General features: G+C 46.2%; 1 protein-coding gene across 1 annotated transcript in view; it reads left to right on the top strand.

Annotated features, from left to right (window-relative positions):
* The first annotated feature begins 1,081 nt into the window (after window positions 1-1,081).
* ATP11C (ATPase phospholipid transporting 11C) overlaps window positions 1,082-23,762 on the top strand; it is a 188,636-nt gene continuing 165,955 nt past the window's right edge. Inside the window, exon 1 of the mRNA XM_067471661.1 lies at window positions 1,082-1,700. Coding sequence (XP_067327762.1) covers window positions 1,674-1,700 — 27 coding nt within the window. The 5' untranslated portion in view covers window positions 1,082-1,673. The remainder of the gene's footprint in view (window positions 1,701-23,762) is intronic.

Raw genomic sequence — 23,762 nt, 5'->3', positions numbered from 1 at the left:
GACTTGCCCTATGACTGCAACCAAAGAAGCCACCTATCTGCAGAGTCTCTGAAACCTAGGACTGCAAGCAAACATTTAATACAAAGCAAATAAAGTTGGAGCTCCTGATACAGCTGTACCAGAACAACTACATCGGCTATTGCTGCAAGTAAGGACAGTGTGAATAGATTGCCAATATTTGCTTGAGATAGTGCTTGCAGTTCTGGAGGGACTCTTGATTTTTTGCATCTCATAGACTTAGCATGGGGATTGGGTTCACCAGTTAAAATTCATGAGTAAACCAGGTTTTTTAAAAAATATCTGAAACAATTTCTATCTGGTTCTTTATTCCTCCCATGTCCTACAATAAATTGGGTAAAGAATGGTGTTGAGTAGGCCTGGGCGGTTTCGTTTCGTTAATTCGTAATTCGTTAATAATTCGTTAATTTTTTCAATTACAAAACGATAACGAACCATTCTGGAGCAATTATTTTAAAAAATGAATTTTTAAATACGTTTTGTAAATGCTTCGTATTTCGTTATTGTGTTCGTTTCGTTATTGTTTTGAGGTCGTTTCATTATTATTTCCGCATGTCTGGGCCAGTTTTATGGTTTAATTAGTGAAAAAAAAATATAATATCACACCAACAGTCAACAACAGAGGGAGAGGGAAGCTTCAGAAGTTTTTGGAGGTTTTTTAGCATATTTCGCGGTCGCGTCCGCCATTAACGAATCGATTCGTTATTGTTTCGGAAATCGGTTCGTTAATTTTTTACCATTTACAAAATTTTGTAAATATCGAACTTTTTTAAGGGAAAATTTTGTAATTATTTTAAATATCGAAACAAAAAAACCCCCCAAATACAAATCGATTTTAGAAACAAATTTTTCCGTTGCTACCCAGGCCTAGTGTTGAGTGCAGTTTCCAAAGAAGGGCCAAGCTCAAAGCCAAGCCCAGGCGCTCAAGACCTTGCAGCGTTGCGCCTTGGCATTTCCAGAGGCGCAAAACCCGGCGGGTGTTGGAACTACAGCTCCCAGGCTGCTCTGGGGACTTTTGTGGGTGGAGAGAGTCAGACTGCGGTCCGCCCCCAGCAAGAAAAGACCGAAGGGGAGGAGGGAGGAAGGGAAGAAGGGGAGGAGGAGGCGGCTAACTGTTGCCCGCGGTGGGCAGAAGCAGCCTCTCTTCTCCTTCTCTTCCTCCTCTTCCACGTGCGCCTTTGGAGAGGTGGGCGCACGGTGCGCCTTTTGGAGACGCGGTCCGGCTTGGGTTGGAGAGGGCAAAGCAAGCCCGAGGGGGCGACACTGGGTCCTGATTCGGCCTGGAGAGAAAGGGCTGGGTCTGGTTGCCTTCCGGGTCCGCTTCCTGGGCAGCTGAGCTGGTCCTGAGCCCGGCCTTTGGAGCTCTTTCCTCCTCCTTTCCTTCTCCTTTGTCGTCTCCTTGGGCTGTTGCTTTGGGTGGCGCGCCATGCCGCCTCCTCGCTTCCTCTTCCTCCTCTTCCTCCTTTTCTTCCTCTTCCTCCTCCATCTCCGGGTGGCTTAAGCACAAGAGGAAGGCAGCCCCCCTCCTCGCCCTAAGAGACCCGACCCCCTGCTAAAAATGCGCCCCAGGAAAGCGCGACCGTGACGGATGCCCGTGCGCCCTGGTCTGGGGTGTTTTCCTCCCCTCTTCTTGGAGACGCTGCGGCACTTCAGCGATGCTTCGCCGGCAGATCAACCGCTTGGTGAGTCCCCCCTCTTGCCCCCCCCCCCCATTCTTTGGAAGGACCCTCGGATCGCATTGCGTCGCTCTTGCGGGGGGCACCTCTCCTCTGCTCCAAGTCGGGTCCTGTCTTGGGGTTGCCCAGCCACGGAATGCGCATTTTTCTCCCCCCAACTCCAACCACCTTCTCGGTTTCGCTTCCTCTGTTTGGCACAGCCTTGGAGAAAAGCCCTCCCCTTCCTCTTTTCTCTCCCCCCTTTCACAAGTTGGATTTTGGCCACCTCCCCAAACCTCCCCCAAGTTGCTTCTGCACCCCCTGTTTTACACACAGGTCCCGTCACTGCATCCTTCCTTCCTTCCCTCTCTTTCCTTCCCTTTCTTCTCAGTGTCTCCCTCCCTGATTTATACACAGGTCCTGTCACTTCCTTCCCCTTCCTTCCCCTTCTTTCCCCTTCTTTCCTCTTCCTTCCTTCCTTCCTTCCTTCCTTCCTTTCCTCCCTCTTTTCTTTCTTCTCCCTTATTTCTCTGTGTCTCCCTCCCTGATTTATACACAGGTCCTGTCACTTCCTTCCCCTTCTTTCCCCTTCTTTCCCCTTCTTTCCTCTTCCTTCCTTCCTTCCTTCCTTCCTTTCCTCCCTCTTTTCTTTCTTCTCCCTTATTTCTCTGTGTTTCCCTCCCTGTTTTATACACAGATCCTGTCACTTCCTTCCCCTTCTTTCCCCTTCTTTCCTCTTCCTTCCTTCCTTCCTTCCTTCCTTTCCTCCCTCTTTTCTTTCTTCTCCCTTATTTCTCTGTGTTTCCCTCCCTGTTTTATACACAGATCCTGTCACTTCCTTCCCCTTCTTTCCCCTTCTTTCCTCTTCCTTCCTTCCTTCCTTCCTTCCTTTCCTCCCTCTTTTCTTTCTTCTCCCTTATTTCTCTGTGTCTCCCTCCCTGTTTTATACACAGGTCCTGTCACTTCCTTCCCCTTCTTTCCTCTTCCTTCCTTCCTTCCTTCCTTTCCTCCCTCTTTTCTTTCTTCTCCCTTTCTTCTCTGTGTCTCCCTCCCTGTTTTATACACAGGTCCTGTCACTTCCTTCCCCTTCTTTCCTCTTCCTTCCTTCCTTCCTTCCTTCGTTTCCTCCCTCTTTTCTTTCTTCTCCCTTTCTTCTCTGTGTCTCCCTCCCTGTTTTATACACAGGTCCTGTCACTTCCTTCCCCTTCTTTCCTCTTCCTTCCTTCCTTCCTTCCTTCCTTCCTTTCCTCCCTCTTTTCTTTCTTCTCCCTTTCTTCTCTGTGTCTCCCTCCCTGTTTTATACACAGGTCCTGTCACTTCCTTCCCCTTCTTTCCTCTTCCTTCCTTCCTTCCTTCCTTCGTTTCCTCCCTCTTTTCTTTCTTCTCCCTTTCTTCTCTGTGTCTCCCTTCCTGATTTATACACAGGTCCTGTCACTTCCTTCCCCTTCTTTCCTCTTCCTTCCTTCCTTCCTTCCTTCCTTCCTTTCCTCCCTCTTTTCTTTCTTCTCCCTTTCTTCTCTGTGTCTCCCTCCCTGTTTTATACACAGGTCCTGTCACTTCCTTCCCCTTCTTTCCTCTTCCTTCCTTCCTTCCTTCCTTCCTTACTTCCTTCCTTCCTTTCCTCCCTCTTTTCTTTCTTCTCCCTTTCTTCTCTGTGTCTCCCTCCCTGTTTTATACACAGGTCCTGTCACTTCCTTCCCCTTCTTTCCTCTTCCTTCCTTCCTTCCTTCCTTCCTTTCCTCCCTCTTTTCTTTCTTCTCCCTTATTTCTCTGTGTCTCCCTCCCTGTTTTATACACAGGTCCTGTCACTTCCTTCTCCTTCTTTCCTTCCTTCCTTTCTTCCCTCTCCCCCCTTTTTTCTCTATGTCTCCCTCCCTGTTTTATACACAGCTCCTGTCACTTTCTCTTCCTTCCATCCTTCCTCTCTCCTTCTTTCTTCTCACTTTGTTTTTTCCTACCCGTTTTATACGCAAGTCCTGTCACTTCCTTTCTCTTCCTTCTTTTCTTTCCTCCCCCTTTTTTCTCTGTGTCTCCCTCCCTGTTTTGTACAAAGATCCTGTCACTTCCCCTTCTTTCCTTCCTCTTCCTTCCTTCCCTTCCCTTCCCCCTTTTTTCTCTGTCTCCCTCTCTGTTTTATACACAGCTCCTGTCACTTTCTCTTCCTTCCTTCCTTCCATCCTTTCCTTCCATCCATCCATCCTTTCCTTCCTTCCTCCCTCTCCTTCTTTTCTTTCTTCTCCCTTCTCTGTTTTTCACTCCCTGTTTTATACACAGGTCCTGTCACTTCCTTCCCCTTCTTTCCTTCCTCTTCTTTCCTTCCTTCCCTTCCCCCCTTTTACTCTGTCTCCCTCCCTGTTTTATACACAGCTCCTGTCACTTTCTCTTCCTTCCTTCCTTCCATCCATCCATCCATCCATCCTTTCTTTCCTTCCCCCTCTCCTTCTTTTCTTTCTTCTCCCTTTTCTGTTTTTTCTCTCCTTGTTTTATGCACAGCTCCTGTCACTTCCTTCCCCTTCTTTCCTTCCTTCCTCTCCCTTCCTTTCTTTCCTCCCCTTTTTCTTTCTTCTCCTTTCTCTGTGTCTCCCTCCCTGTTTTATGCACAGCTCCTGTCACTTCCTCTTCCGTCCATCCTTCCTTCTTTCCTCTCCTCCCTCTCCTTTTCTTTAATCTTTTCTTCTCTGTTTTTTCCTCCCTGTTTTATACACACGTCCTGTCACTTCCTTCCTCTTCCTTCTTTCCTTTCCTCCCTCCCTCTTCTTCTCTCCTTTTTCTCTGTGTCTCCCTCCCTGTTTTATACACAGGTCCTGTCACTTCCTTCCCCTTCCTTCCTTTCTTCCTTCTCCTTCTTTTCTTTCATCCCCCCTTTTTCTATGTGTCCCCCTCCCTGTTTTATACACAAGTCCTGTCACTTCCTTCCCCTTCTTTCCTTCTCTTCTTTCCTTTCTTTCTCCCTCCCTTTTTCTCTCTATGTCTCTCTGTTTTATACACAGGTCCTGTCACTTCCTTCCCCTTCCTTCCTTTCTTCCTTCTCCTTCTTTTCTTTCATCCCCCCTTTTCTCTGTTTTCCCCTTCCTGTTTTATACACACGTCCTGTCACTTCCTTCCCCTTCTTTCCTTTTCTTCCTTCCTTTATTTCTCTCCCCCCCCCCCCCCCCGCCTTTTTCTTCTCTCTCTGTGTCTCCCTGTTTTATACACAGGTCCTGTCACTTTCTCTTCCTTTCTTCCTCCCTCCCTCCCTCTCTTTCTTTTCTTTACTCCCCCCTTTTTCTCTATGTCTCCCTCCCTGTTTTATACACAGATCCTGTCGCTTCCTTCCCCTTCTTTCCTCTTCCTTCCTTTCCTCCCTCTTTTCTTTCTTCTCCCTTATTTCTCTGTGTCTCCCTCCCTGTTTTATACACAGATTCTGTCACTTCCTGATCCTTCTTTCCTTCCTTCCTTTCTTCCCTCTCCCTCCTTTTTCCTCTATGTCTCCCTCCCTGTTTTATACACAGCTCCTGTCGCTTTCTCTTCCTTCCATCCTTCCTCCCTCTCCTTCTTTCTTCTCCCTTTGTTTTTCCCTCCCCGTTTTATACCCAAGTCCTGTCACTTCCTCCCTCTTCCTTCTTTTCTTTCCTCCCCCTTTTGCTCTGTGTCCCCCTCCCTGTTTTATACACAGCTCCTGTCACTTCCTTCCCCTTCTTTCCTCTTCCTTCCTTCCTTTCCTCCCTCTTTTCTTTCTTCTCCCTTTTTTCTCTGTTTTCCCCTTCCTGTTTTATACACAGCTCCTGTCACTTCCTTCCTCTTCTTTCCTTCCCTCTCCCCCTCTTTTTTTCTCTGTCTCCCTCCCTGCTTTATACACACGTCCTGTCACTTCCTTCCCCTTCCTTCCTTCCCTCTCCCCCTCTTTTTTTCTCTGTGTCTCCCTCCCTGTTTTATACACAAGTCCTGTCACTTCCTCTTCCTTCCACCCTTCCTTCCCTTCCTTCCTCCCTCTCCTTCTTTTCTTTCTTCTCCCTTCTCTGTTTTCCCCTTCCTGTTTTATACACAGCTCCTGTCACTTCCTTCCCCTTCCTTCCTTCCTTCCTTCCTTCCTTCCTTCCTTCCTTCCTTCCTCCCTCTTCTTTCCTTCCCTCTCCCCCTCTTTTTTTCTCTGTCTCCCTCCCTGCTTTATACACACGTCCTGTCACTTCCTTCCCCTTCCTTCCTTCCTTCCTTCCCTCTCCCCCTCTTTTTTTCTCTGTGCCTCCCTCCCTGTTTTATACACAAGTCCTGTCACTTTCTCTTCCTTCCATCCTTCCTTCTTTTCCTTCCTCCCTCTCCTTCTTTTCTTTCCTCTCTCTTTCTTCTCTGTGTCTCCCTCTCTGTTTTATACACAGGTCCTGTCCCTTCCCCTTCTTTCCTTCCTTCCTTCCTCTTCCTTTCTTCCCTCTCCCCCTCTTTTTTTCCTCTGTGTCGCTCTCCCTGTTTTATACACAAGTCCTGTCACTTTCTCTTCCTTCCATCCTTCCTTCTTTTCCTTCCTCCCTCTCCTTTCGTTTCCTCTCTCTTTCTTCTCTGTGTCTCCCTCTCTGTTTTATACACAGGTCCTGTCACTTCCTTCCCCTTCTTTCCTTCCTTCTTCTTGCTTTCTTCCCACTCCCCCTCTTTTTTTCCTCTGTGTCGCTCTCCCTGTTTTATACACCGGTCCTGTCACTTCCTCTTCCTTCCACCCTTCCTTCCCTTCCTCCCTCTCCTTCTTTTCTTTCTTCTCCCTTCTCTGTTTTCCCCTTCCTGTTTTATACACAGTTCCTGTCACTTCCTCTTATTTCCTTTCTTTCCTCCCCTCTTTTCTCTGTGTTTCCCTCCTTGTTTTATACAAATATCCTGTCACTTCCCCTTCTTTCCTTCCCCTTCCTTCCTTCCTTTCTCTCCCCCCCCCCCTTTTTCTCTCTCTCTATGTCTCCCTTCCTGTTTTATACACAGGTCCTGTCACTTTCTCTTCCTTCCATCCTTCCTTCTTTTCCTTCCTCCCTCTCCTTTCGTTTCCTCTCTCTTTCTTCTCTGTGTCTCCCTCTCTGTTTTATACACAGGTCCTGTCACTTCCTTCCCCTTCTTTCCTTCCTTCTTCTTGCTTTCTTCCCACTCCCCCTCTTTTTTTCCTCTGTGTCGCTCTCCCTGTTTTATACACCGGTCCTGTCACTTCCTCTTCCTTCCACCCTTCCTTCCCTTCCTCCCTCTCCTTCTTTTCTTTCTTCTCCCTTCTCTGTTTTCCCCTTCCTGTTTTATACACAGTTCCTGTCACTTCCTCTTATTTCCTTTCTTTCCTCCCCTCTTTTCTCTGTGTTTCCCTCCTTGTTTTATACAAATATCCTGTCACTTCCCCTTCTTTCCTTTCCCTTCCTTCCTTCCTTTCTCCCCCCCCCCTTTCTCTCTCTCTCTATGTCTCCCTTCCTGTTTTATACACAGGTCCTGTCACTTTCTCTTCCTTCCATCCTTCCTTCCTTTCCTTCCTCCCTCTCCTTCTTTTTTTTCCTCTCTCATTCTTCTCTGTGTCTCCCTCCCTGTTTTATACACAGATCCTGTCACTTCCTTCCCCTTCGTTCCTTCCTTCCCCTAATTTCCTTCGTTCCTTCCTTCCCCTTCTTTCCTTCCTTCCTTCCCCTTCCTTCCTTCCTTCCTTCCTTCCTTCCTTCCTTCCTTCCTTCCTTCCTTCCCTCTTTTCTCAATTCTCCCTTTTTTCTCTGTGTCTTCTTCCCTGTTTTATACACAGGTCCTGTCACTTCCTCTTCCTCCTCCTTCCTTCCATCCTTTCCTCCCTCTCCTTCTTTTTCTTCTCCCTTCCCTGTTTTTCACTCCCTGTTTTATACACAGGTCCTGTCACTTCCCCTTCCTTCCTTCCTTCCTTCCTTCCTTCCTTCCTTCCTTCCTTCCTTCTGCCTGCTTTCTTTCTTTCTTTCTTTCCTCCCTTCCCACCCCCTTTTGTTCTCTATTTCGTTTTCCCTCTTCTCCTTTTCTCTGTCTTATAAACAGGTTTTGTCACTTCCTCTCCCCATTCTTTCCACCCTTCCTTTTCCCCTCCCTCCCTTCCTTCCTTCTTTCATTTCTTTTTTTTCTTTCCTCCACTCCCCCTTTTTCTTCCCCTCTTTCCCCTTTCTCTGTCTTATATAAAGGTTTTGTCACTTCCTCTCCCCACTTTTTTCCTTCCCCTTCCTTCCTCCCTCCCTCCCTGCCTCCCTTCCTTCCTTCCATCCATCCATCCATCCATCCATCCATCCCACCTTCCTTCCTACCTGCTTTCCTTCTTTCATTTCTTCTTTCTTTCTTTCCTCCACTCCCCCCTTTCTTCCCTTCTCCCCTTTCTCAGTCTTATACACAGGTTTTGTCACTTCCTCTCCCCACTTCCTTCTTTCCTTTCATCCATCCATCCATCGCATCATCCTTCCTACCTGCTTCCCTTCTTTCATTTCTTCTTTCTTTCTTTCCTCCACTCCCCCTTTTCCCCCTCTCCCCTTTCTCTGTCTTATCCACAGATTTTGTCACTTCCTCTCCCCACTTCCTTCCTTCCTTCCTTCCTTCCTTCCTTCCTTCCTTCCTTCCTTCTTTCCTTCCTCCCCCCTTCGTGCCTTCCTTCCTTCCTTCCTTCCTTCCTTCCTTCCTCGCTCCCTCCCTCCCTCCCTCCCTCCCTCCCTCCCTCCCTCCCCCTCTTTCCTCCCTCCCAATCTTTCCTTTCTTCCTCCCCACTTTTCTTCCCTCCCCCTTTTCTTCTTTCTTTCCTTCCCCCCTTCCTTCTTTCCTCCCTGCTTTTTTCCTCCCTCCCTCCCTCTTTTCTTCCTTCCTTCCCTCCCTCCTTCCCAATCTTTCCTTCCTTCCTCTCTGCTTTTCATCCTTCCCTCCCTCTTTTCCCCTTTCTCAGTCTTATACACAGGTTTTGTTCCTTCCTCTCCCCACTTCCTTCCTTCCTTTCATCCATCCATCCATCGCATCGTCCTTCCTACCTGCTTCCCTTCTTTCATTTCTTCTTTCTTTCTTTCCTCCACTCCCCCTTTTCCCCCTCTCCCCTTTCTCTGTCTTATCCACAGGTTTTGTCACTTCCTCTCCCCACTTCCTTCCTTCCTTCCTTCCTTCCTTCCTTCCTTCCTTCCTTCCTCCCCCCTTCGTGCCTTCCTTCCTTCCTTCCTCCCTCCTTCCTTCCTTCCTTCCTTCCTCCCCCTCTTTCCTCCCTCCCAATCTTTCCTTTCTTCCTCCCCACTTTTCTTCCCTCCCCCTTTTCTTCTTTCTTTCCTTCCCCCCTTCCTTCTTTCCTCCCTGCTTTTTTCCTCCCTCCCTCCCTCTTTTCTTCCTTCCTTCCCTCCCTCCTTCCCAATCTTTCCTTCCTTCCTCTCTGCTTTTCATCCTTCCCTCCCTCTTTTCCCCATTCTCAGTCTTATACACAGGTTTTGTCACTTCCTCTCCCCACTTCCTTCCCCTTCCTTCCTTCGTTCCTTCTTTCTTCTCTCTCTCCTTCCCTTTTCACCAAGAGCCCATCAGGTTGGTTGCAACTGGCAGGTAAATAAACAAATGCCATGCCATGCCCTCCCTCCTTGGGGCTTGGAAGAGCTTCCGCAGAAGGGCATCAACATGGCGCATGGGGCTGTCCGCTTGGGATTCCCCCTTGCGTTTTCCTTTTGTTCTCCTTGGCCAGGAGGGATGGAAGAGCGGGCGCACCAAGACGGGCAACAGGATGCTCTGCAGCTGGCTCTGCATGCCAAGCGGGCTCCACAGCTTTCCTTACCTGGGTTGTTTCTGGTTCAGAAAGACAGAATCGAGGAGGGGAAGGAGGAGAGAGGTCTGTTGCTAGTTTTCATGGCTATAGTAGAACCTCCAGGGATAGTGGCAGTATACCTTTGAATGACAACTTGTGTTGCATGAGTAGGCATGCCATCAAATGGTTCAGAAAGACAGAATCGAGGAGGGGAAGGAGGAGAGAGGTCTGTTGCTAGTTTTGATGGCTATAGTAGAGCCTCCAGAGGTAGTGGCAGTATACCTTTGAATGACAACTTGTGTTGCATGAGTTGGCAAGGCGTCAAATGGTTCAGAAAGCCAGAATCGAGGAGAAGGAGGAGAGAGGTCTGTTGCTAGTTTTGATAGCTATAGTAGAGCCTCCAGGGATAGTGGCAGTATACCTTTGAATAACAACTTGTGTTGCATGAGTAGGCAAGGCATTAAATGGTTCAGAAAGACAGAATCGAGGAGGGGAAGGAAGAGAGAGGTCTGCTGCTAGTTTTGATGGCTATAGTAGAGCCTCCAGGGATAGTGGCAGTATACCTTCGAATGACAACTTTTGTTGCATGAGTAGGCAAGGCATGAAATGGTTCAGAAAGACAGAATCGAGGAGGGGAAGGAGGAGAGAGGTCTGTTGCTAGTTTTGATGGCTATAGTAGAGCCTCCAGGCACAGTGGCAGTATACCTTTGAATGACAACTTGTGTTGCATGAGTAGGCATGCCATCAAATGGTTCAGAAAGACAGAATCGAGGAGGGGAAGGAGGAGAGAGGTCTGTTACTAGTTTTGATGGATATAGTAGAGCCTCCAGGCACAGTGGCAGTATACCTTTGAATGACAACTTGTGTTGCATGAGTTGGCAAGGCATCAAATGGTTCAGAAAGACAGAATCGAGGAGGGGAAGGATGAGAGAGGTCTGTTGCTAGTTTTGATGGTTATAGTAGAGCCTCCAGGGATAGTGGCAGTATACCTTTGAATGACAACTTGTGTTGCATTAGTAAGCAAGGCGTCAAATGGTTCAGAAAGACAGAATCGAGGAGGGGAAGGAGGAGAGAGGTCTGTTACTAGTTTTGATGGCTATAGTAGAGCCTCCAGGCACAGTGGCAGTATACCTTTGAATGACAACTTGTGTTGCATTAGTAAGCAAGGCGTCAAATGGTTCAGAAAGACAGAATCGAGGAGGGGAAGGAGGAGAGAGGTCTGTTGCTAGTTTTGATGGTTATAGTAGATCCTCCAGGCACAGTGGCAGTATACCTTTGAATGACAACTTGTGTTGCATTAGTAAGCAAGGCGTCAAATGGTTCAGAAAGACAGAATTGAGGAGGAGAAGGAGGAGAGAGGTCTGTTGCTAGTTTTGATGGCTATAGTAGATCCTCCAGGCACAGTGGCAGTATACCTTTGAATGACAACTTGTGTTGCATTAGTAAGCAAGGCGTCAAATGGTTCAGAAAGACAGAATCGAGGAGGAGAAGGAGGAGAGAGGTCTGTTGCTAGTTTTGATGGCTATAGTAGATCCTCCAGGGATAGTGGCAGTATACCTTTGAATGACAACTTGTGTTGCATTAGTAAGCAAGGCGTCAAAGGGTTCAGAAAGACAGAATCGAGGAGGGGAAGGAGGAGAGAGGTCTGTTGCTAGTTTTGATGGCTATAGTAGATCCTCCAGGGATAGTGGCAGTATACCTTTGAATGACAACTTGTGTTGCATTAGTAAGCAAGGCGTCAAAGGGTTCAGAAAGACAGAATCGAGGAGGGGAAGGAGGAGAGGGGTCTGTTACTAGTTTTGATGGCTATAGTAGATCCTCCAGGGATAGTGGCAGTATACCTTTGAATGACAACTTGTGTTGCATTAGTAAGCAAGGCGTCAAAGGGTTCAGAAAGACAGAATCGAGGAGGGGAAGGAGGAGAGGGGTCTGTTACTAGTTTTGATGGCTATAGTAGATCCTCCAGGGATAGTGGCAGTATACCTTTGAATGACAACTTGTGTTGCATTAGTAAGCAAGGCGTCAAAGGGTTCAGAAAGACAGAATCGAGGAGGGGAAGGAGGAGAGAGGTCTGTTGCTAGTTTTGATGGCTATAATAGAGCCTCCAGGCACAGTGGCAGTATACCTTTGAATGACAACTTGTGTTGCATGAGTAGGCAAGGCGTCAAATGGTTCAGAAAGACGGAATCAAGGAGGAGGAGAGAGGTCTGTTTCTAGTTTTGATGGCTATAGTAGAGCCTCCAGGCACAGTGGCAGTATACCTTTGAATGACAACTTGTGTTGCATGAGTAGGCAAGGCACCAAGTGGTTCAGAAAGACAGAATCGAAGAGGAGGAGAGAGGTCTGTTTTATTATTATTAGTATAATATTGTTATTGTTATTATTATTATTATTATTATTATTATTATTATTATTTGATGGCTATAGTAGAGCCTCCAAGCATAGTGGCAGTATACCTTTGAATGACAACTTGTGTCACCCACTTGTGTAGAATGAGTAGGCAAAAGGCATTCAGAATGTAGTAGTACGAGGAGAGAGGTCTGCTACTATTTTTGATGGCTATAGTAGTGCCTCCAAGCATAGTGGCAGTATACCTTTGATTGACAACTTGTGTTGCATGAGTAGGCAAGGCATCAAATGGTTCAGAAAGACAGAATCGAGGAGGGGAAGGAGGAGAGAGGTCTGTTGCTAGTTTTGATGGCTATAGTAGAGCCTCCAGGCACAGTGGCAGTATACCTTTGAATGACAACTTGTGTTGCATGAGTAGGCAAGGCATCAAATGGTTCAGAAAGACAGAATCGAGGAGGGGAAGGAGGAGAGGGGTCTGTTGCTAGTTTCGATGGCTATAGTAGAGCCTACAGGGATAGTGGCAGTATACCTTTGAATGACAACTTGTGTTGCATGAGTAGGCAAGGCATCAAATGGTTCAGAAAGACAGAATCAAGGAGGGGAAGGAGGAGAGAGGTCCGTTACTAGTTTTGATGGCTATAGTAGAGCCTCCAGGCACAGTGGCAGTATACCTTTGAATGACAACTTGTGTTGCATGAGTAGGCAAGGCATCAAATGGTTCAGAAAGACATAATCGAGGAGGGGAAGGAGGAGAGGGGTCTGTTGCTAGTTTCGATGGCTATAGTAGAGCCTACAGGGATAGTGGCAGTATACCTTTGAATGACAACTTGTGTTGCATGAGTAGGCAAGGCATCAAATGGTTCAGAAAGACAGAATCAAGGAGGAGGAGAGAGGTCTGTTGCTAGTTTTCATGGCTATAGTAGAACCTCTAGGGATAGTGGCAGTATACCTCTGAATGATAACTTGTGTTGAATGAGTAGGCAAGGCGTCAAATGGTTCAGAAAGACAGAATTGAGGAGGAAAAGGAGGAGAGAGGTCTGTTGCTAGTTTTGATGGCTATAGTAGAGCCTCCAGGCACAGTGGCAGTATACCTTTGAATGACAACTTGTGTTGCATGAGTAGGCAAGGCACCAAGTGGTTCAGAAAGACAGAATCGAAGAGGAGGAGAGAGGTCTGTTTTATTATTATTAGTATAATATTGTTATTGTTATTATTATTATTATTATTATTATTATTATTATTATTATTTGATGGCTATAGTAGAGCCTCCAAGCATAGTGGCAGTATACCTTTGAATGACAACTTGTGTCACCCACTTGTGTAGAATGAGTAGGCAAAAGGCATTCAGAATGTAGTAGTACGAGGAGAGAGGTCTGCTACTATTTTTGATGGCTATAGTAGTGCCTCCAAGCATAGTGGCAGTATACCTTTGATTGACAACTTGTGTTGCATGAGTAGGCAAGGCATCAAATGGTTCAGAAAGACAGAATCGAGGAGGGGAAGGAGGAGAGAGGTCTGTTGCTAGTTTTGATGGCTATAGTAGAGCCTCCAGGCACAGTGGCAGTATACCTTTGAATGACAACTTGTGTTGCATGAGTAGGCAAGGCATCAAATGGTTCAGAAAGACAGAATCGAAGAGGAGGAGAGAGGTCTGTTTTATTATTATTAGTATACTATTGTTATTATTATTATTATTATTATTTGATGGCTATAGTGGAGCCTCCAAGCATCGTGGTAGTATACCTTTGAATGACAACTTGTGTCACCCACTTGTGTAGAATGAGTAGGCAAAAGGCATTCAGAATGTAGTAGTACGAGGAGAGAGGTCTGCTACTATTTTTGATGGCTATAGTAGAGCCTCCAAGCATAGTGGCAGTATACCTTTGAATGACAACTTGTGTTGCATGAGTAGGCAAGGCATCAGATGGTTCAGAAAGAGAGAATCGAGGAGGGGAAGGAGGAGAGAGGTCTGTTGCTAGTTTTGATGGCTATAGTAGAGCCTCCAGGCACAGTGGCAGTATATCTTTGAATGATAACTGGTGTTGCATGAGTAGGCAAGGTGTCAAATGGTTCAGAAAGACAGAATCGAGGAGGAGAAGGAGGAGAGAGGTCTGTTGCTAGTTTTCATGGCTATAGTAGAGCCTCCAGGGATAGTGGAAGTATACCTTTGAATGACAACTTGTGTTGCATGAGTAGGCAAGGTGTCAAATGGTTCAGAAAGACAGAATCGAGGAGGAGAAGGAGGAGAGAGGTCTGTTGCCAGTTTGAATGGCTATAGTAGAGCCTCCAGGGATAGTGGAAGTATACCTTTGAATGACAACTTGTGTTGCATGAGTTGGCAAGGCGTCAAATGGTTCAGAAAGACAGAATCGAGGAGGGGAAGGAGGAGAGAGGTCTGTTGCTGTTGCGGCCATAGGTTTTTAAATCCTGTGTGTTATTGTCTATGTGTGAGTTATATTAATTGTATTGTTTATTTTGCATATTCCTTGTTGTTTTCATTGATGTGTTGTTGGCTTGGCCTCATGTAACCTGCTCCGAGTCCCCTTGGGGAGATGGTGGCGGGGTATAAATAAAGTATTATTATTATTATTATTATTATTATTATATTATTATTATGGAGCACCCGGTGGCGCAGTGGGTTAAAGCCCTGTGCTGGCAGGACTGAAGACCGACAGGTCGCAGGTTCGAATCCGGGTAGAGGCGGATGAGCTCCCTCTGTCGGCTCCAGCTCCTCATGCGGGACATGAGAGAAGCCTCTAGAGCATCTATGGCAAGCATCCTCAGAGGTAGTGAGGTCTGTTGGAACTAGAAAAGTGGGTTTATATATCTCTGGAAAGACCAGGGTGGGACAAAGGACTCTTGTCTGCTGGAGCTAGGTGTGAATGTTTCGACTGACCACCTTGATTAGCATTTGATAGCCAGGAAGTGCCTGGAGCAATCTTTTGTCGAGAGGTGATTTGATGTCCCTGATTGTTTTCCCTCTGCTGTTTTGCTGTAGTAATTTTAGAGTTTTTTTAATACTGGTAGCCAGATTTTGTTCATCTTCATGGTTTCCTCCTTTCTGTTGAAATTGTCCACATGCTTGTGGATTTCAATGGCTTCTCTGTGTAGTCTGAAACATTCACACCTAGCTCCAGCAGACAAGAGTCCTTTGTCCCACCTTGGTCTTTCCACAGATATATAAACCCATTTTTCCAGTTCCAGCAGACCTCACTACCTCTGAGGATGCTTGCCATAGATGCAGGCGAAATGTCAGGAGAGAATGCCTCTAGAACATGGTCATATAGCTTGAAAAAACCTAAAACAACCCAAAAACAATAAATACATTACAATTAATATAAATCACAAATAAACAATAACTAAAAAACAGTAACACACACGGATTTAAGTAGCTGAGGGGGCTGAGGGGGGAAAGGAAGGGGCCTGAGGCTGTTAGGAATTGTGGGGGTTGAAGTCCAAAACACCCAGAGGACCCAAGTTTTCCCATGCCTGGGATGCACCCTTCATTTGGTCTCCCAGGGTTTTTCTGTGACCCATACCTGACCACATTCAGGACATCGAAGATTTTGCAGGGTTGAGTTACATAAATCTGTTTTCCAAAATATGATGAAACGGATGGATTTCGTAAACCTATTGTTATGATTCAAGGCCAGGTTGGATTCTTAACGGAGAGGAGGGTTGCTTTCAAGCGGTCCTTTCGGTGCCCATTTTGCTCCGCTCCTGCTGCGATGCTGCATTGCCGTGCTTGGCCAAGACCGTGGCCAGAAATGCCTCATTCCTGAAGGCTCGGCTTTTATCTCCTGCCGCTTGAAAGAAGAGAAGGCATGGCACAAATCCAGACTTGTTCACCCAGTCGGGTGTCTTGCTTTTCAGCTCAAGGGTCAAGTTTAGGATACCAAAGGTCCCGAGTTCGATTCCTGGCATTTGAGCAAGACCTGGGACGACTTCAATCTGAAATTAACAAAGCTCAATATTTTTAATTCATTGGAGAGATATAAAAAATTCTGAAAATGTTGATTGCCATGAAAGCAAAAACCAAATGCTATTGTAACATAGAATCATAGAATCATAGAATCAAAGAGTTGGAAGAGACCTCATGGGCCATCCAGTCCAACCCCATTCTGCCAAGAAGCAGGAATATTGCATTCAAATCACCCCTGACAGATGGCCATCCAGCCTCTGCTTAAAAGCTTCCAAAGAAGGAGCCTCCACCACACTCCGGGGCAGAGAGTTCCACTGCTGAACGGCTCTCACAGTCAGGAAGTTCTTCCTAATGTTGAGATGGAATCTCCTCTCTTGTAGTTTGAAGCCATTTCTCCATTGCGTCCTAGTCTCCAAGGAAGCAGAAAACAAGCTTGCTCCCTCCTCCCTGTGGCTTCCTCTCACATATTTATACATGGCTATCATATCTCCTCTCAGCCTTCTCTTCTTCAGGCTAAACATGCCCAGTTCCCTAAGCCGCTCCTCGTAGGGCTTGTTCTCCAGACCCTTGATCATTTTAGTGGCCCTCCTCTGGACACATTCCAGCTTGTCAATATCTCTCTTGAATTGTGGTGCCCAGAATTGGACACAATATTCCAGATGTGGTCTAACCAAAGCAGAATAGAGGGGTAGCATTACTTCCCTAGATCTAGACACTATGCTCCTCTTGATGCAGGCCAAAATCCCATTGGCTTTTTTTGCCGCCACATCACATTGTTGACTCATGTTTAACTTGTTGTCCACGAGGACTCCAAGATCTTTTTCACACGTACTGCTCTCGAGACAGGCATTGTCCCCCATTCTGTATCTAACAGATAGAAAGTAATGTTCCTTTAGGAATAAAAATCAGTTCCGTATAGAGTACTGTAGGTTCTCTCCTTGTGTGGGAGTTACCATATTTACTTGAGTATGATGCGCCGTTGAAGTACCGTATATACTTGAGAATAAGCCGAGACACCTAAGTTTACTACAAAAACCAGGGAAAACGTATTGACTCGAGTATAAGCTGAGAGTAGGAAATGCAGCTACTGGTAATGTGCCGTCACACCCAGATCCTATAAAATTAAAACTAAGTTGTGCTTCTCTCTTTGTCTGGGTAGACCGCGGGGGTCTTTCTTTAGAAATTCAAAAATTCTCAGCAACTGAGGCCACTTCAGGTTTGGAATATCAAAACAGAATATTTATTTCTTAAAGTCCTTGCAGACTTGGCACAGCTTGTCAAAGTTATTTATTTATTTAGTACACTTGTATACCGCTAATATCTCAGCCTAAGTCGGCGACTCATTGCGGTTTACAGCATTTAAAAACAACAATATTCCAATTAAAAATATAAAACACATACATATACAATACACAGTATTGGGCCACCAATACAGACCAATGCATCTCTTAAGTCAAAATCATAATCCAATTTCGTTGTCTATGATTGCCAGTTCTTGATCAAAAACTTCATCGCATCGGATTAGCCGAATGCTTGCTCAAACATCCATGTCTTCAGTTTTTTTCGAAATACCATCAGCGAGGAGGCTGATCTTATCTCTAAAGGGAGGGCATTCCAAAGCCGCGGGGCCACCACAGAAAAGGCCCTGTCTCTCGTTCCCGCCAGCCGCACCTGTGAAGCAGGCGGTATGGAGAGAAGGGCCTCTCCCGAAGATCTTAGGGCCCTGGTGGGCTGATAGGCCGAGATACGTTCGGATAGATATGTTGGGCCAGAACCGTTTAGGGCTTTAAAGGCCAATGCCAGCACTTTGAATTGGGCCCGGTAGCTAATCGGCAGCCAGTGGAGCTGGTACAGCAGAGGAGTTGTATGCTCCCTGCGCCCTGCTCCTGTTAGTACCATGGCTGCCGCCCGTTGGACTAGTTGGAGCTTCCGAGCCGTCTTCAAAGGCAACCCCACGTAGAGAGCGTTGCAGTAGTCAAGGCAGGATGTAACCAGAGTGTGGACTACCGTGGCCAAGTCAGACTTCCCAAGGTACGGTCGCAGTTGGCGCACGAGTCTTAACTGTGCGAATGCTCCCCTGGTCACCGCCGAAACCTGGGGATCCAGGCTCAGCGATGAGTCCAGGATCACACCCAAACTGCGAACCTGTGTCTTCAGGGGGAGTGCGACCCCGTCTAACACAGGCTGTAACCCTATACCCTGTTCGGCCTTACGACTGACCAGGAGTACCTCTGTCTTGTCTGGATTCAATTTCAATTTGTTCGCCCCCATTCAGACCGTCACAGCGGCCAAGCACCGGTTCAGGACCTCGACAGCCTCCTTAGTAGATGTTACCGAGACAGCCTTGGTCGCCTTAGTGGATGATCTCCGTCGGGAGCTCAACAGGGGGAGTGTGTCCCTGTTGGTGCTGCTTCATGTAGATGTTAAACAACATGGGAGACAGTATTGAACCCTGAGGAACCCCACAAAACAAAGGTTGTGGGGTAAAACAGGAGTCCCCCAGTAACACCTTCTGAGACCGACCCTCGAGGAATGACCGGAGCCACTGCAAAGCAGTATCTCCGAGACCCATCCCTGCGAGGCGTCCCAGAAGGATACCATGGTCGACGGTATCGAAGGCCGCTGAGAGGTCGAGCAGCACCAACAGGGACACACTCCCCCTGTTGAGCTCCCGACGGAGATCATCCACTAAGGCGACCAAGGCTGTCTCGGTACCATGCCCCGGCCTAAAGCCAGACTGTGCCGGATCCAGATAATCCGTGTCTACCAAGAATGCCTGGAGTTGTGAGGCCACCACACGTTCCATGACTTTGCCCAAAAAGGGGAGATTGGAAACAGGCCGATAGTTGACGAATTGAGTGGGGTCCAGTTACAAATAAAACAGTCAATTGGTGAAACCATAGAGATGATCCTTCTTTCTTTTTCTTTCAGTTACGGAGGTAACTCTTCCCCAAATGGTAGAAAATATCCTGGGATCCTTTCACCCTAACCCTGAGCTGCTATGGTTAGAAAAAACAGGTTTTTCCCTATCTATAGCTCAAGGTTAGCTTTGGAGATGAAGTAATGCTCAATAATATTCAATAATTCAATATTTATTTATTTATTTCGTGCCTTTCTACCCCACCCTTCTCAACCCCCGAGGGGGGACTCAGGGCGGCTTACAAAAGGCACAATTCGATGCCAACAACAGACAATAAGATAAAACATGCATCAACAGCAATTGTAAACAATTAAAACAATCAAATTATACATCACAATCAATTAAAAAAAACCAATGTCATGTTCAATGTTCACCAGCTCAGAATCCGTAAGTTCATTCCACATTGTCAAATCCAATCAATTCTAGTCGTCATTGTCCTTGTCTATCTGCCAGATTACCCAAAGCCTGGTCCCATATCCATGTTTTTAGCTTCCTTCTAAAAGAGAGGAGGGATGTCGATGACCTAATTTCCCCGGGAAGCGAATTCCACAGGTGAGGGGCCACCACCGAGAAGGCCCTGCTCCTCGTCCCCACCAACCTCACTTGTGATAGAGGTGGGGCCGAGAGCAGGGCCTCCCCAGAAGATCTTAAACTCTGAGGCGGGACGTAGAAGGAGATGCGTTTGGACAGGTACCCTGGGCCAGAGCTCTATAGGGCTTTGTAGGTCAAAACCAGCACTATGAATTGTGCTCAGAACTGGATCGACAGCCAGTGGAGCTGACATAACAGAGGGGTGGTATGTTCCCTGTATGACGCTCCGGTGAGTAATCTGGCCGCTGCCCGTTGGACTAATTGAAGTTTCTGAACAGTCTTCAAAAGCAACCCCACGTAGAGTGCATTGCAGTAATCTATTCGGGATGTAACAAGAGCGTGGACCACTGTGGCCAGATCTGACTTGGCACAGCTTGTCAAAGTTACAAACAAAACAGTCAATTTGGTAAACCATACAGATGATTTTTCTTTCTTTTTCCTTCAGTTACTGAGGTAACTCTTTCCCAAATGGTAGAAAATATCCTGGGATCCTTTCACCCTAACCCTGAGCTGCTATGGTTAGAAAAAACAGGTTTTTCCCTATCTATAGCTTAAGGTTAGCTTTGGAGATGAAGTAATGCTTAATAATATTCAATAATTCAATATCTATCTATGACTCAATATCTATCTTTCTTTCTATCTATCTATATGACTTAGTTACTCAATTAACTTTTCTATATCTCAGTTGCTATCTATAACTCAATTATATCTCAATTGCTACTCAATCTATATATCTCAATTAGCTTCTTTATCTATATAACTCAATCGTACTTACAATGATTTTTTCAGAGCTACCTGCCTGACCAACAGCCCATCTGAAGCTTTCTTTCTCTACTGAAGGAGGCAGGGAAGATTCCAAAATGGAGATCTCATCCCCTGGAAAAAGGGCGGTCTCTACACCCAAAGAGATACTTTCCTAAATCAATAGTTGCCAAAGGGCCTGCAGTCTGGCTTTGCAGACTCGGATACTGTTTAACTTCCAGGGTGCTGCTGGGTCTTTAGCAGCCCTGGGGAAATGCAAAAGAAAACTATCCCATGCAACTAATAGGTAATGCAAACTATGCTCCTGGAAGACAGAACAGTCAGTTAGCTGTGGCCCTAGAAAATACCTACAAAGGACTTCCTGACTGTGAGAGCTGTTCAGCAGTGGAACTCTCTGCCCTGGAGTGTGGTGGGGGCTCCTTCTTTGGAAGCTTTTAAACAGAGGCTGGATGGCCATCTGTCGGGGGTGCTTTGAATGCAATATTCCTGCTTCTTGGCAGGGGGTTGGACTGGATGGCCCATGAGGTCTCTTCCAATTCTATGATTCTATGAAAACAATATAAAACATTAAAACCCATTGCCGAATTCAGTCGTCATCCTAAATGCAGTCCATCATAGTCCATTAAAAATGTAATTTTGCCAGCAAGTCAGCCTAGTCCACAAAGGCCTGATCTCACAACCAGGATTTCCCTTTTTTTTCAGAAGGACAGGAGAGCAGATCTAATTTTGTTTCGGACAGAATTCCATAGCCGAGGGGCCACCATAGAGAAGGCCCTGTCTCCTGTCCCCACAAAGCACGATTGTGATGGTGGGGAGGACTGAGAGCAGGACCTTCATAGAATCATAGAATCAAAGAGTTGGAAGAGACCTCATGGGCCATCCAGTCCAACCCCATTCTGCCAAGAAGCAAGAATATTGCACTCAAATCACCTCTGACAGATGGCCATCCAGCCTCTGTTTAAAAGCTTCCAAAGAAGGAGCCTCCACCACACTCCGGGGCAGAGAGTTCCACTGCTGAACGGCTCTCACAGTCAGGAAGTTCTTCCTCATGTTCAGATGGAATCTCCTCTCTTGTAGTTTGAAGCCATTGTTCCGCGTCCTAGTCTCCAGGGAAGCAGAAAACTAGCTTGCTCCTTCCTCGCTGTGGCTTCCTCTTACATGTTTATACATGGCTATCATATCTCCTCTCAGCCTTCTTTTCTTCAGGCTAAACATGCCCAGCTCCCTAAGCCGCTCCTCATAGGGCTTGTTCTCAAGACCCTTCCCTCACAATATTAGGTGGCTCGTAGATACATTCGGACAGGATATAACTTTCCTTGGCATGGAATTATCCTGTTTGGGATATTTCAGGTACAGTTTGTGCATAACATAGCTTTGGATCTTGCAGAGCCATGGAAAGTAACCACTGACAGCTTTATCGCCCACGAATCGGCTAATCCTTCTTTAAAGCTGTCCAAATGCCATTAGCAGCATTAAAAAAGAATACATCTCCTTGGTTCCTGGCTTGGTTTTTTTGTAGGAAACTAGCTGTACCCGCCACGTGTTGCTGTGGGCAACCTTCCCTTCCTCTTTCTCTCCTTCTTTCTATCTCTCCTTCCTTCTCTCCCTCTTTTCTTCCTTCCTTCTTTTTCTTTCCGTTCTTCTTTCTTCCTTCACTACCTGTTTCTTTTCTCGCTTCCTTTGCTCTTTGGCTCTATCCTTCCTTCCCTCTTTCCTTCCTTCCTTCCCTCCCTCCCTCTTTCTCTCTTTCGTTCCTTCTCTCCTTCCCTCTTTCACTTTTTTATTTCCTTCTCACTTTCCTTCCTTCTCTACATTTCTTTCTGTCCTTCTCTCCTTTTCCCCCTCTTTCTCTCCCTCCTTCTTTCCCCCTTTCTGTGTATGTGTTTTGTGTGTATATATGCATATTTGTGTGTATATATGTGTGTCTGTGTATATATATGTGGTTTTGCGCATGTGTTGTAATGTATTTCTTGTTTTTCTGGCTTTTTATGCCCCTTCTGCTGTGTTTTTCAGTGTTTTTATGAGTGATGGTCACTCGTTGGTCTGAGAGGTGTCTTGTGTCCAAATTTAGTGTCAATTCGTCCAGTGGTTTTTGAGTTAATCCCACAAACGAACATGTGTGTGTGTGTATCCTTCCCTCCTTCTCTACCTTTATTTCCTTCTTTGTCTCCTTCCCTTCTTCTTTCCCTCCTTCTTTCCCTCCTTCTTTCCCTCCTTCCTTCCTTCCTTCCTTCCTTCCTTCCTTCCTTCCTTCCTTCCTTCCTTCCCCCTTTCTGTTTATATGTTTTGTGAGTGTATATGCATATTGCTGGATGGCCCTTTGTCAGGAGGGCTTTGATTATGTTTTCTTGCCCTGGTGAAGGGAGTGGGAGTGGATGTCCTTAAAGGGGGGGGGGGGGGTTCACCAGTGGGGCATCAGAAGGGTTACTAAAAACCACCAGAAAACACAGTATTTTCTGCTGGTTATGAGGGTTCTGTGTGGGAAGTTTGCCCCAATTCCGTCATTGGTGGGGTTCAGAATGCTCCTTGATTGTAGGTGAACTATATACCCCAGTAACTACAACTCCCAAATGTCAAGGTTTATTTCCCCCAAACTCCATCTGTGTTCATATTTGTGTGTATTGAGTGCTTGTGCCAAGTTTGGTCCAGATCCATCATTGTTTGAGTCCACAGTGCTCTCTGAATGTAGGTGAACTACAACTCCCAAACTCAAGGTCAATGCCCACCAAACCCTTCCAATATTTTCTGTTCGTCATGGGAGTTCTGTATGCCAAGTTCTGTGTTCAGTTCCATCATTGGTGGAATTCAGAATGCTCTTTGATTGTGGGTGTACTATAAATCCCAGCAACTACAACTCCCAAATATCAAGGTCTATTTTCCGCAACCTCCATTTGTATGCATATTTGGGCATATGAAATATTCGTGCCAAGTTTGGTCCAGATCCATCATCGTTTAAGTCCAAAGTGCTCTCTGGATGTAGGTGAACTACAACTCCCAAACTCAAGGTCAATGCCCACTATACACTTCTAGTGTTTTCTGTTGATCATGGGAGTTCTGTGTCCCAGGATTGGTTCAATTCCATCACTGGTGGAGTTCCGAATGCTCTTTGATTTTGGGTGTACTATAAATCCCAGCAACTACAACTCCCAAATATCAAGATCTATTTTCCCCAACCTCCATTTGTGTGCATATTTGGGCATATGGAATATTTGTGTCAAGTTTGGTCCAGATCCATCATCGTTTGAGTCCAAAGTGCTCTCTGGATGTAGGTGAACTACAACTCCCAAACTCAAGGTCAATGCCCACGAAACCCTTCTAGTGTTTTCTGTTGATCATGGGAGTTCTGTGTCGCAAGATTGGTTCAATTCCATCATTGGTGGAGTTCCGAATGCTCTTTGATTGTGGGTGTACTATAAATCCCAGCAACTACAACTCCCACATATCAAGATCTATTTTCCCCAACCTCCATTTGTGTGCATATTTGGGCATATGGAATATTCGTGCCAAATTTGGTCCAGATCCATCATCGTTTGAGTCCAAAGTGCTCTCTGGATGTAGGTGAACTACAACTCCCAAACTCAAGGTCAATGCCCACTATACACTTCTAGTGTTTTCTGTTGATCATGGGAGTTCTGTGTCCCAGGATTGGTTCAATTCCATCATTGGTGGAGTTCCGAATGCTCTTTGATTTTGGGTGTACTATAAATCCCAGCAACTACAACTCCCAAATGACAAAATCAAGTTTTTGGAGTGAAGGACATACATGCTTTACCTTCTTTGTTGTTTGCTATACCCACCCGTCCTACACCTTCCAGCGAAAAGAATCCCTGGGAATAAGGGAGAACA

The sequence above is a fragment of the Anolis sagrei genome, chromosome 10 (assembly GCF_037176765.1).
Source record: "Anolis sagrei isolate rAnoSag1 chromosome 10, rAnoSag1.mat, whole genome shotgun sequence".
Lineage (NCBI taxonomy): Eukaryota > Metazoa > Chordata > Lepidosauria > Squamata > Dactyloidae > Anolis > Anolis sagrei.
This window is presented reverse-complemented; position numbering and strand designations above follow the sequence as displayed.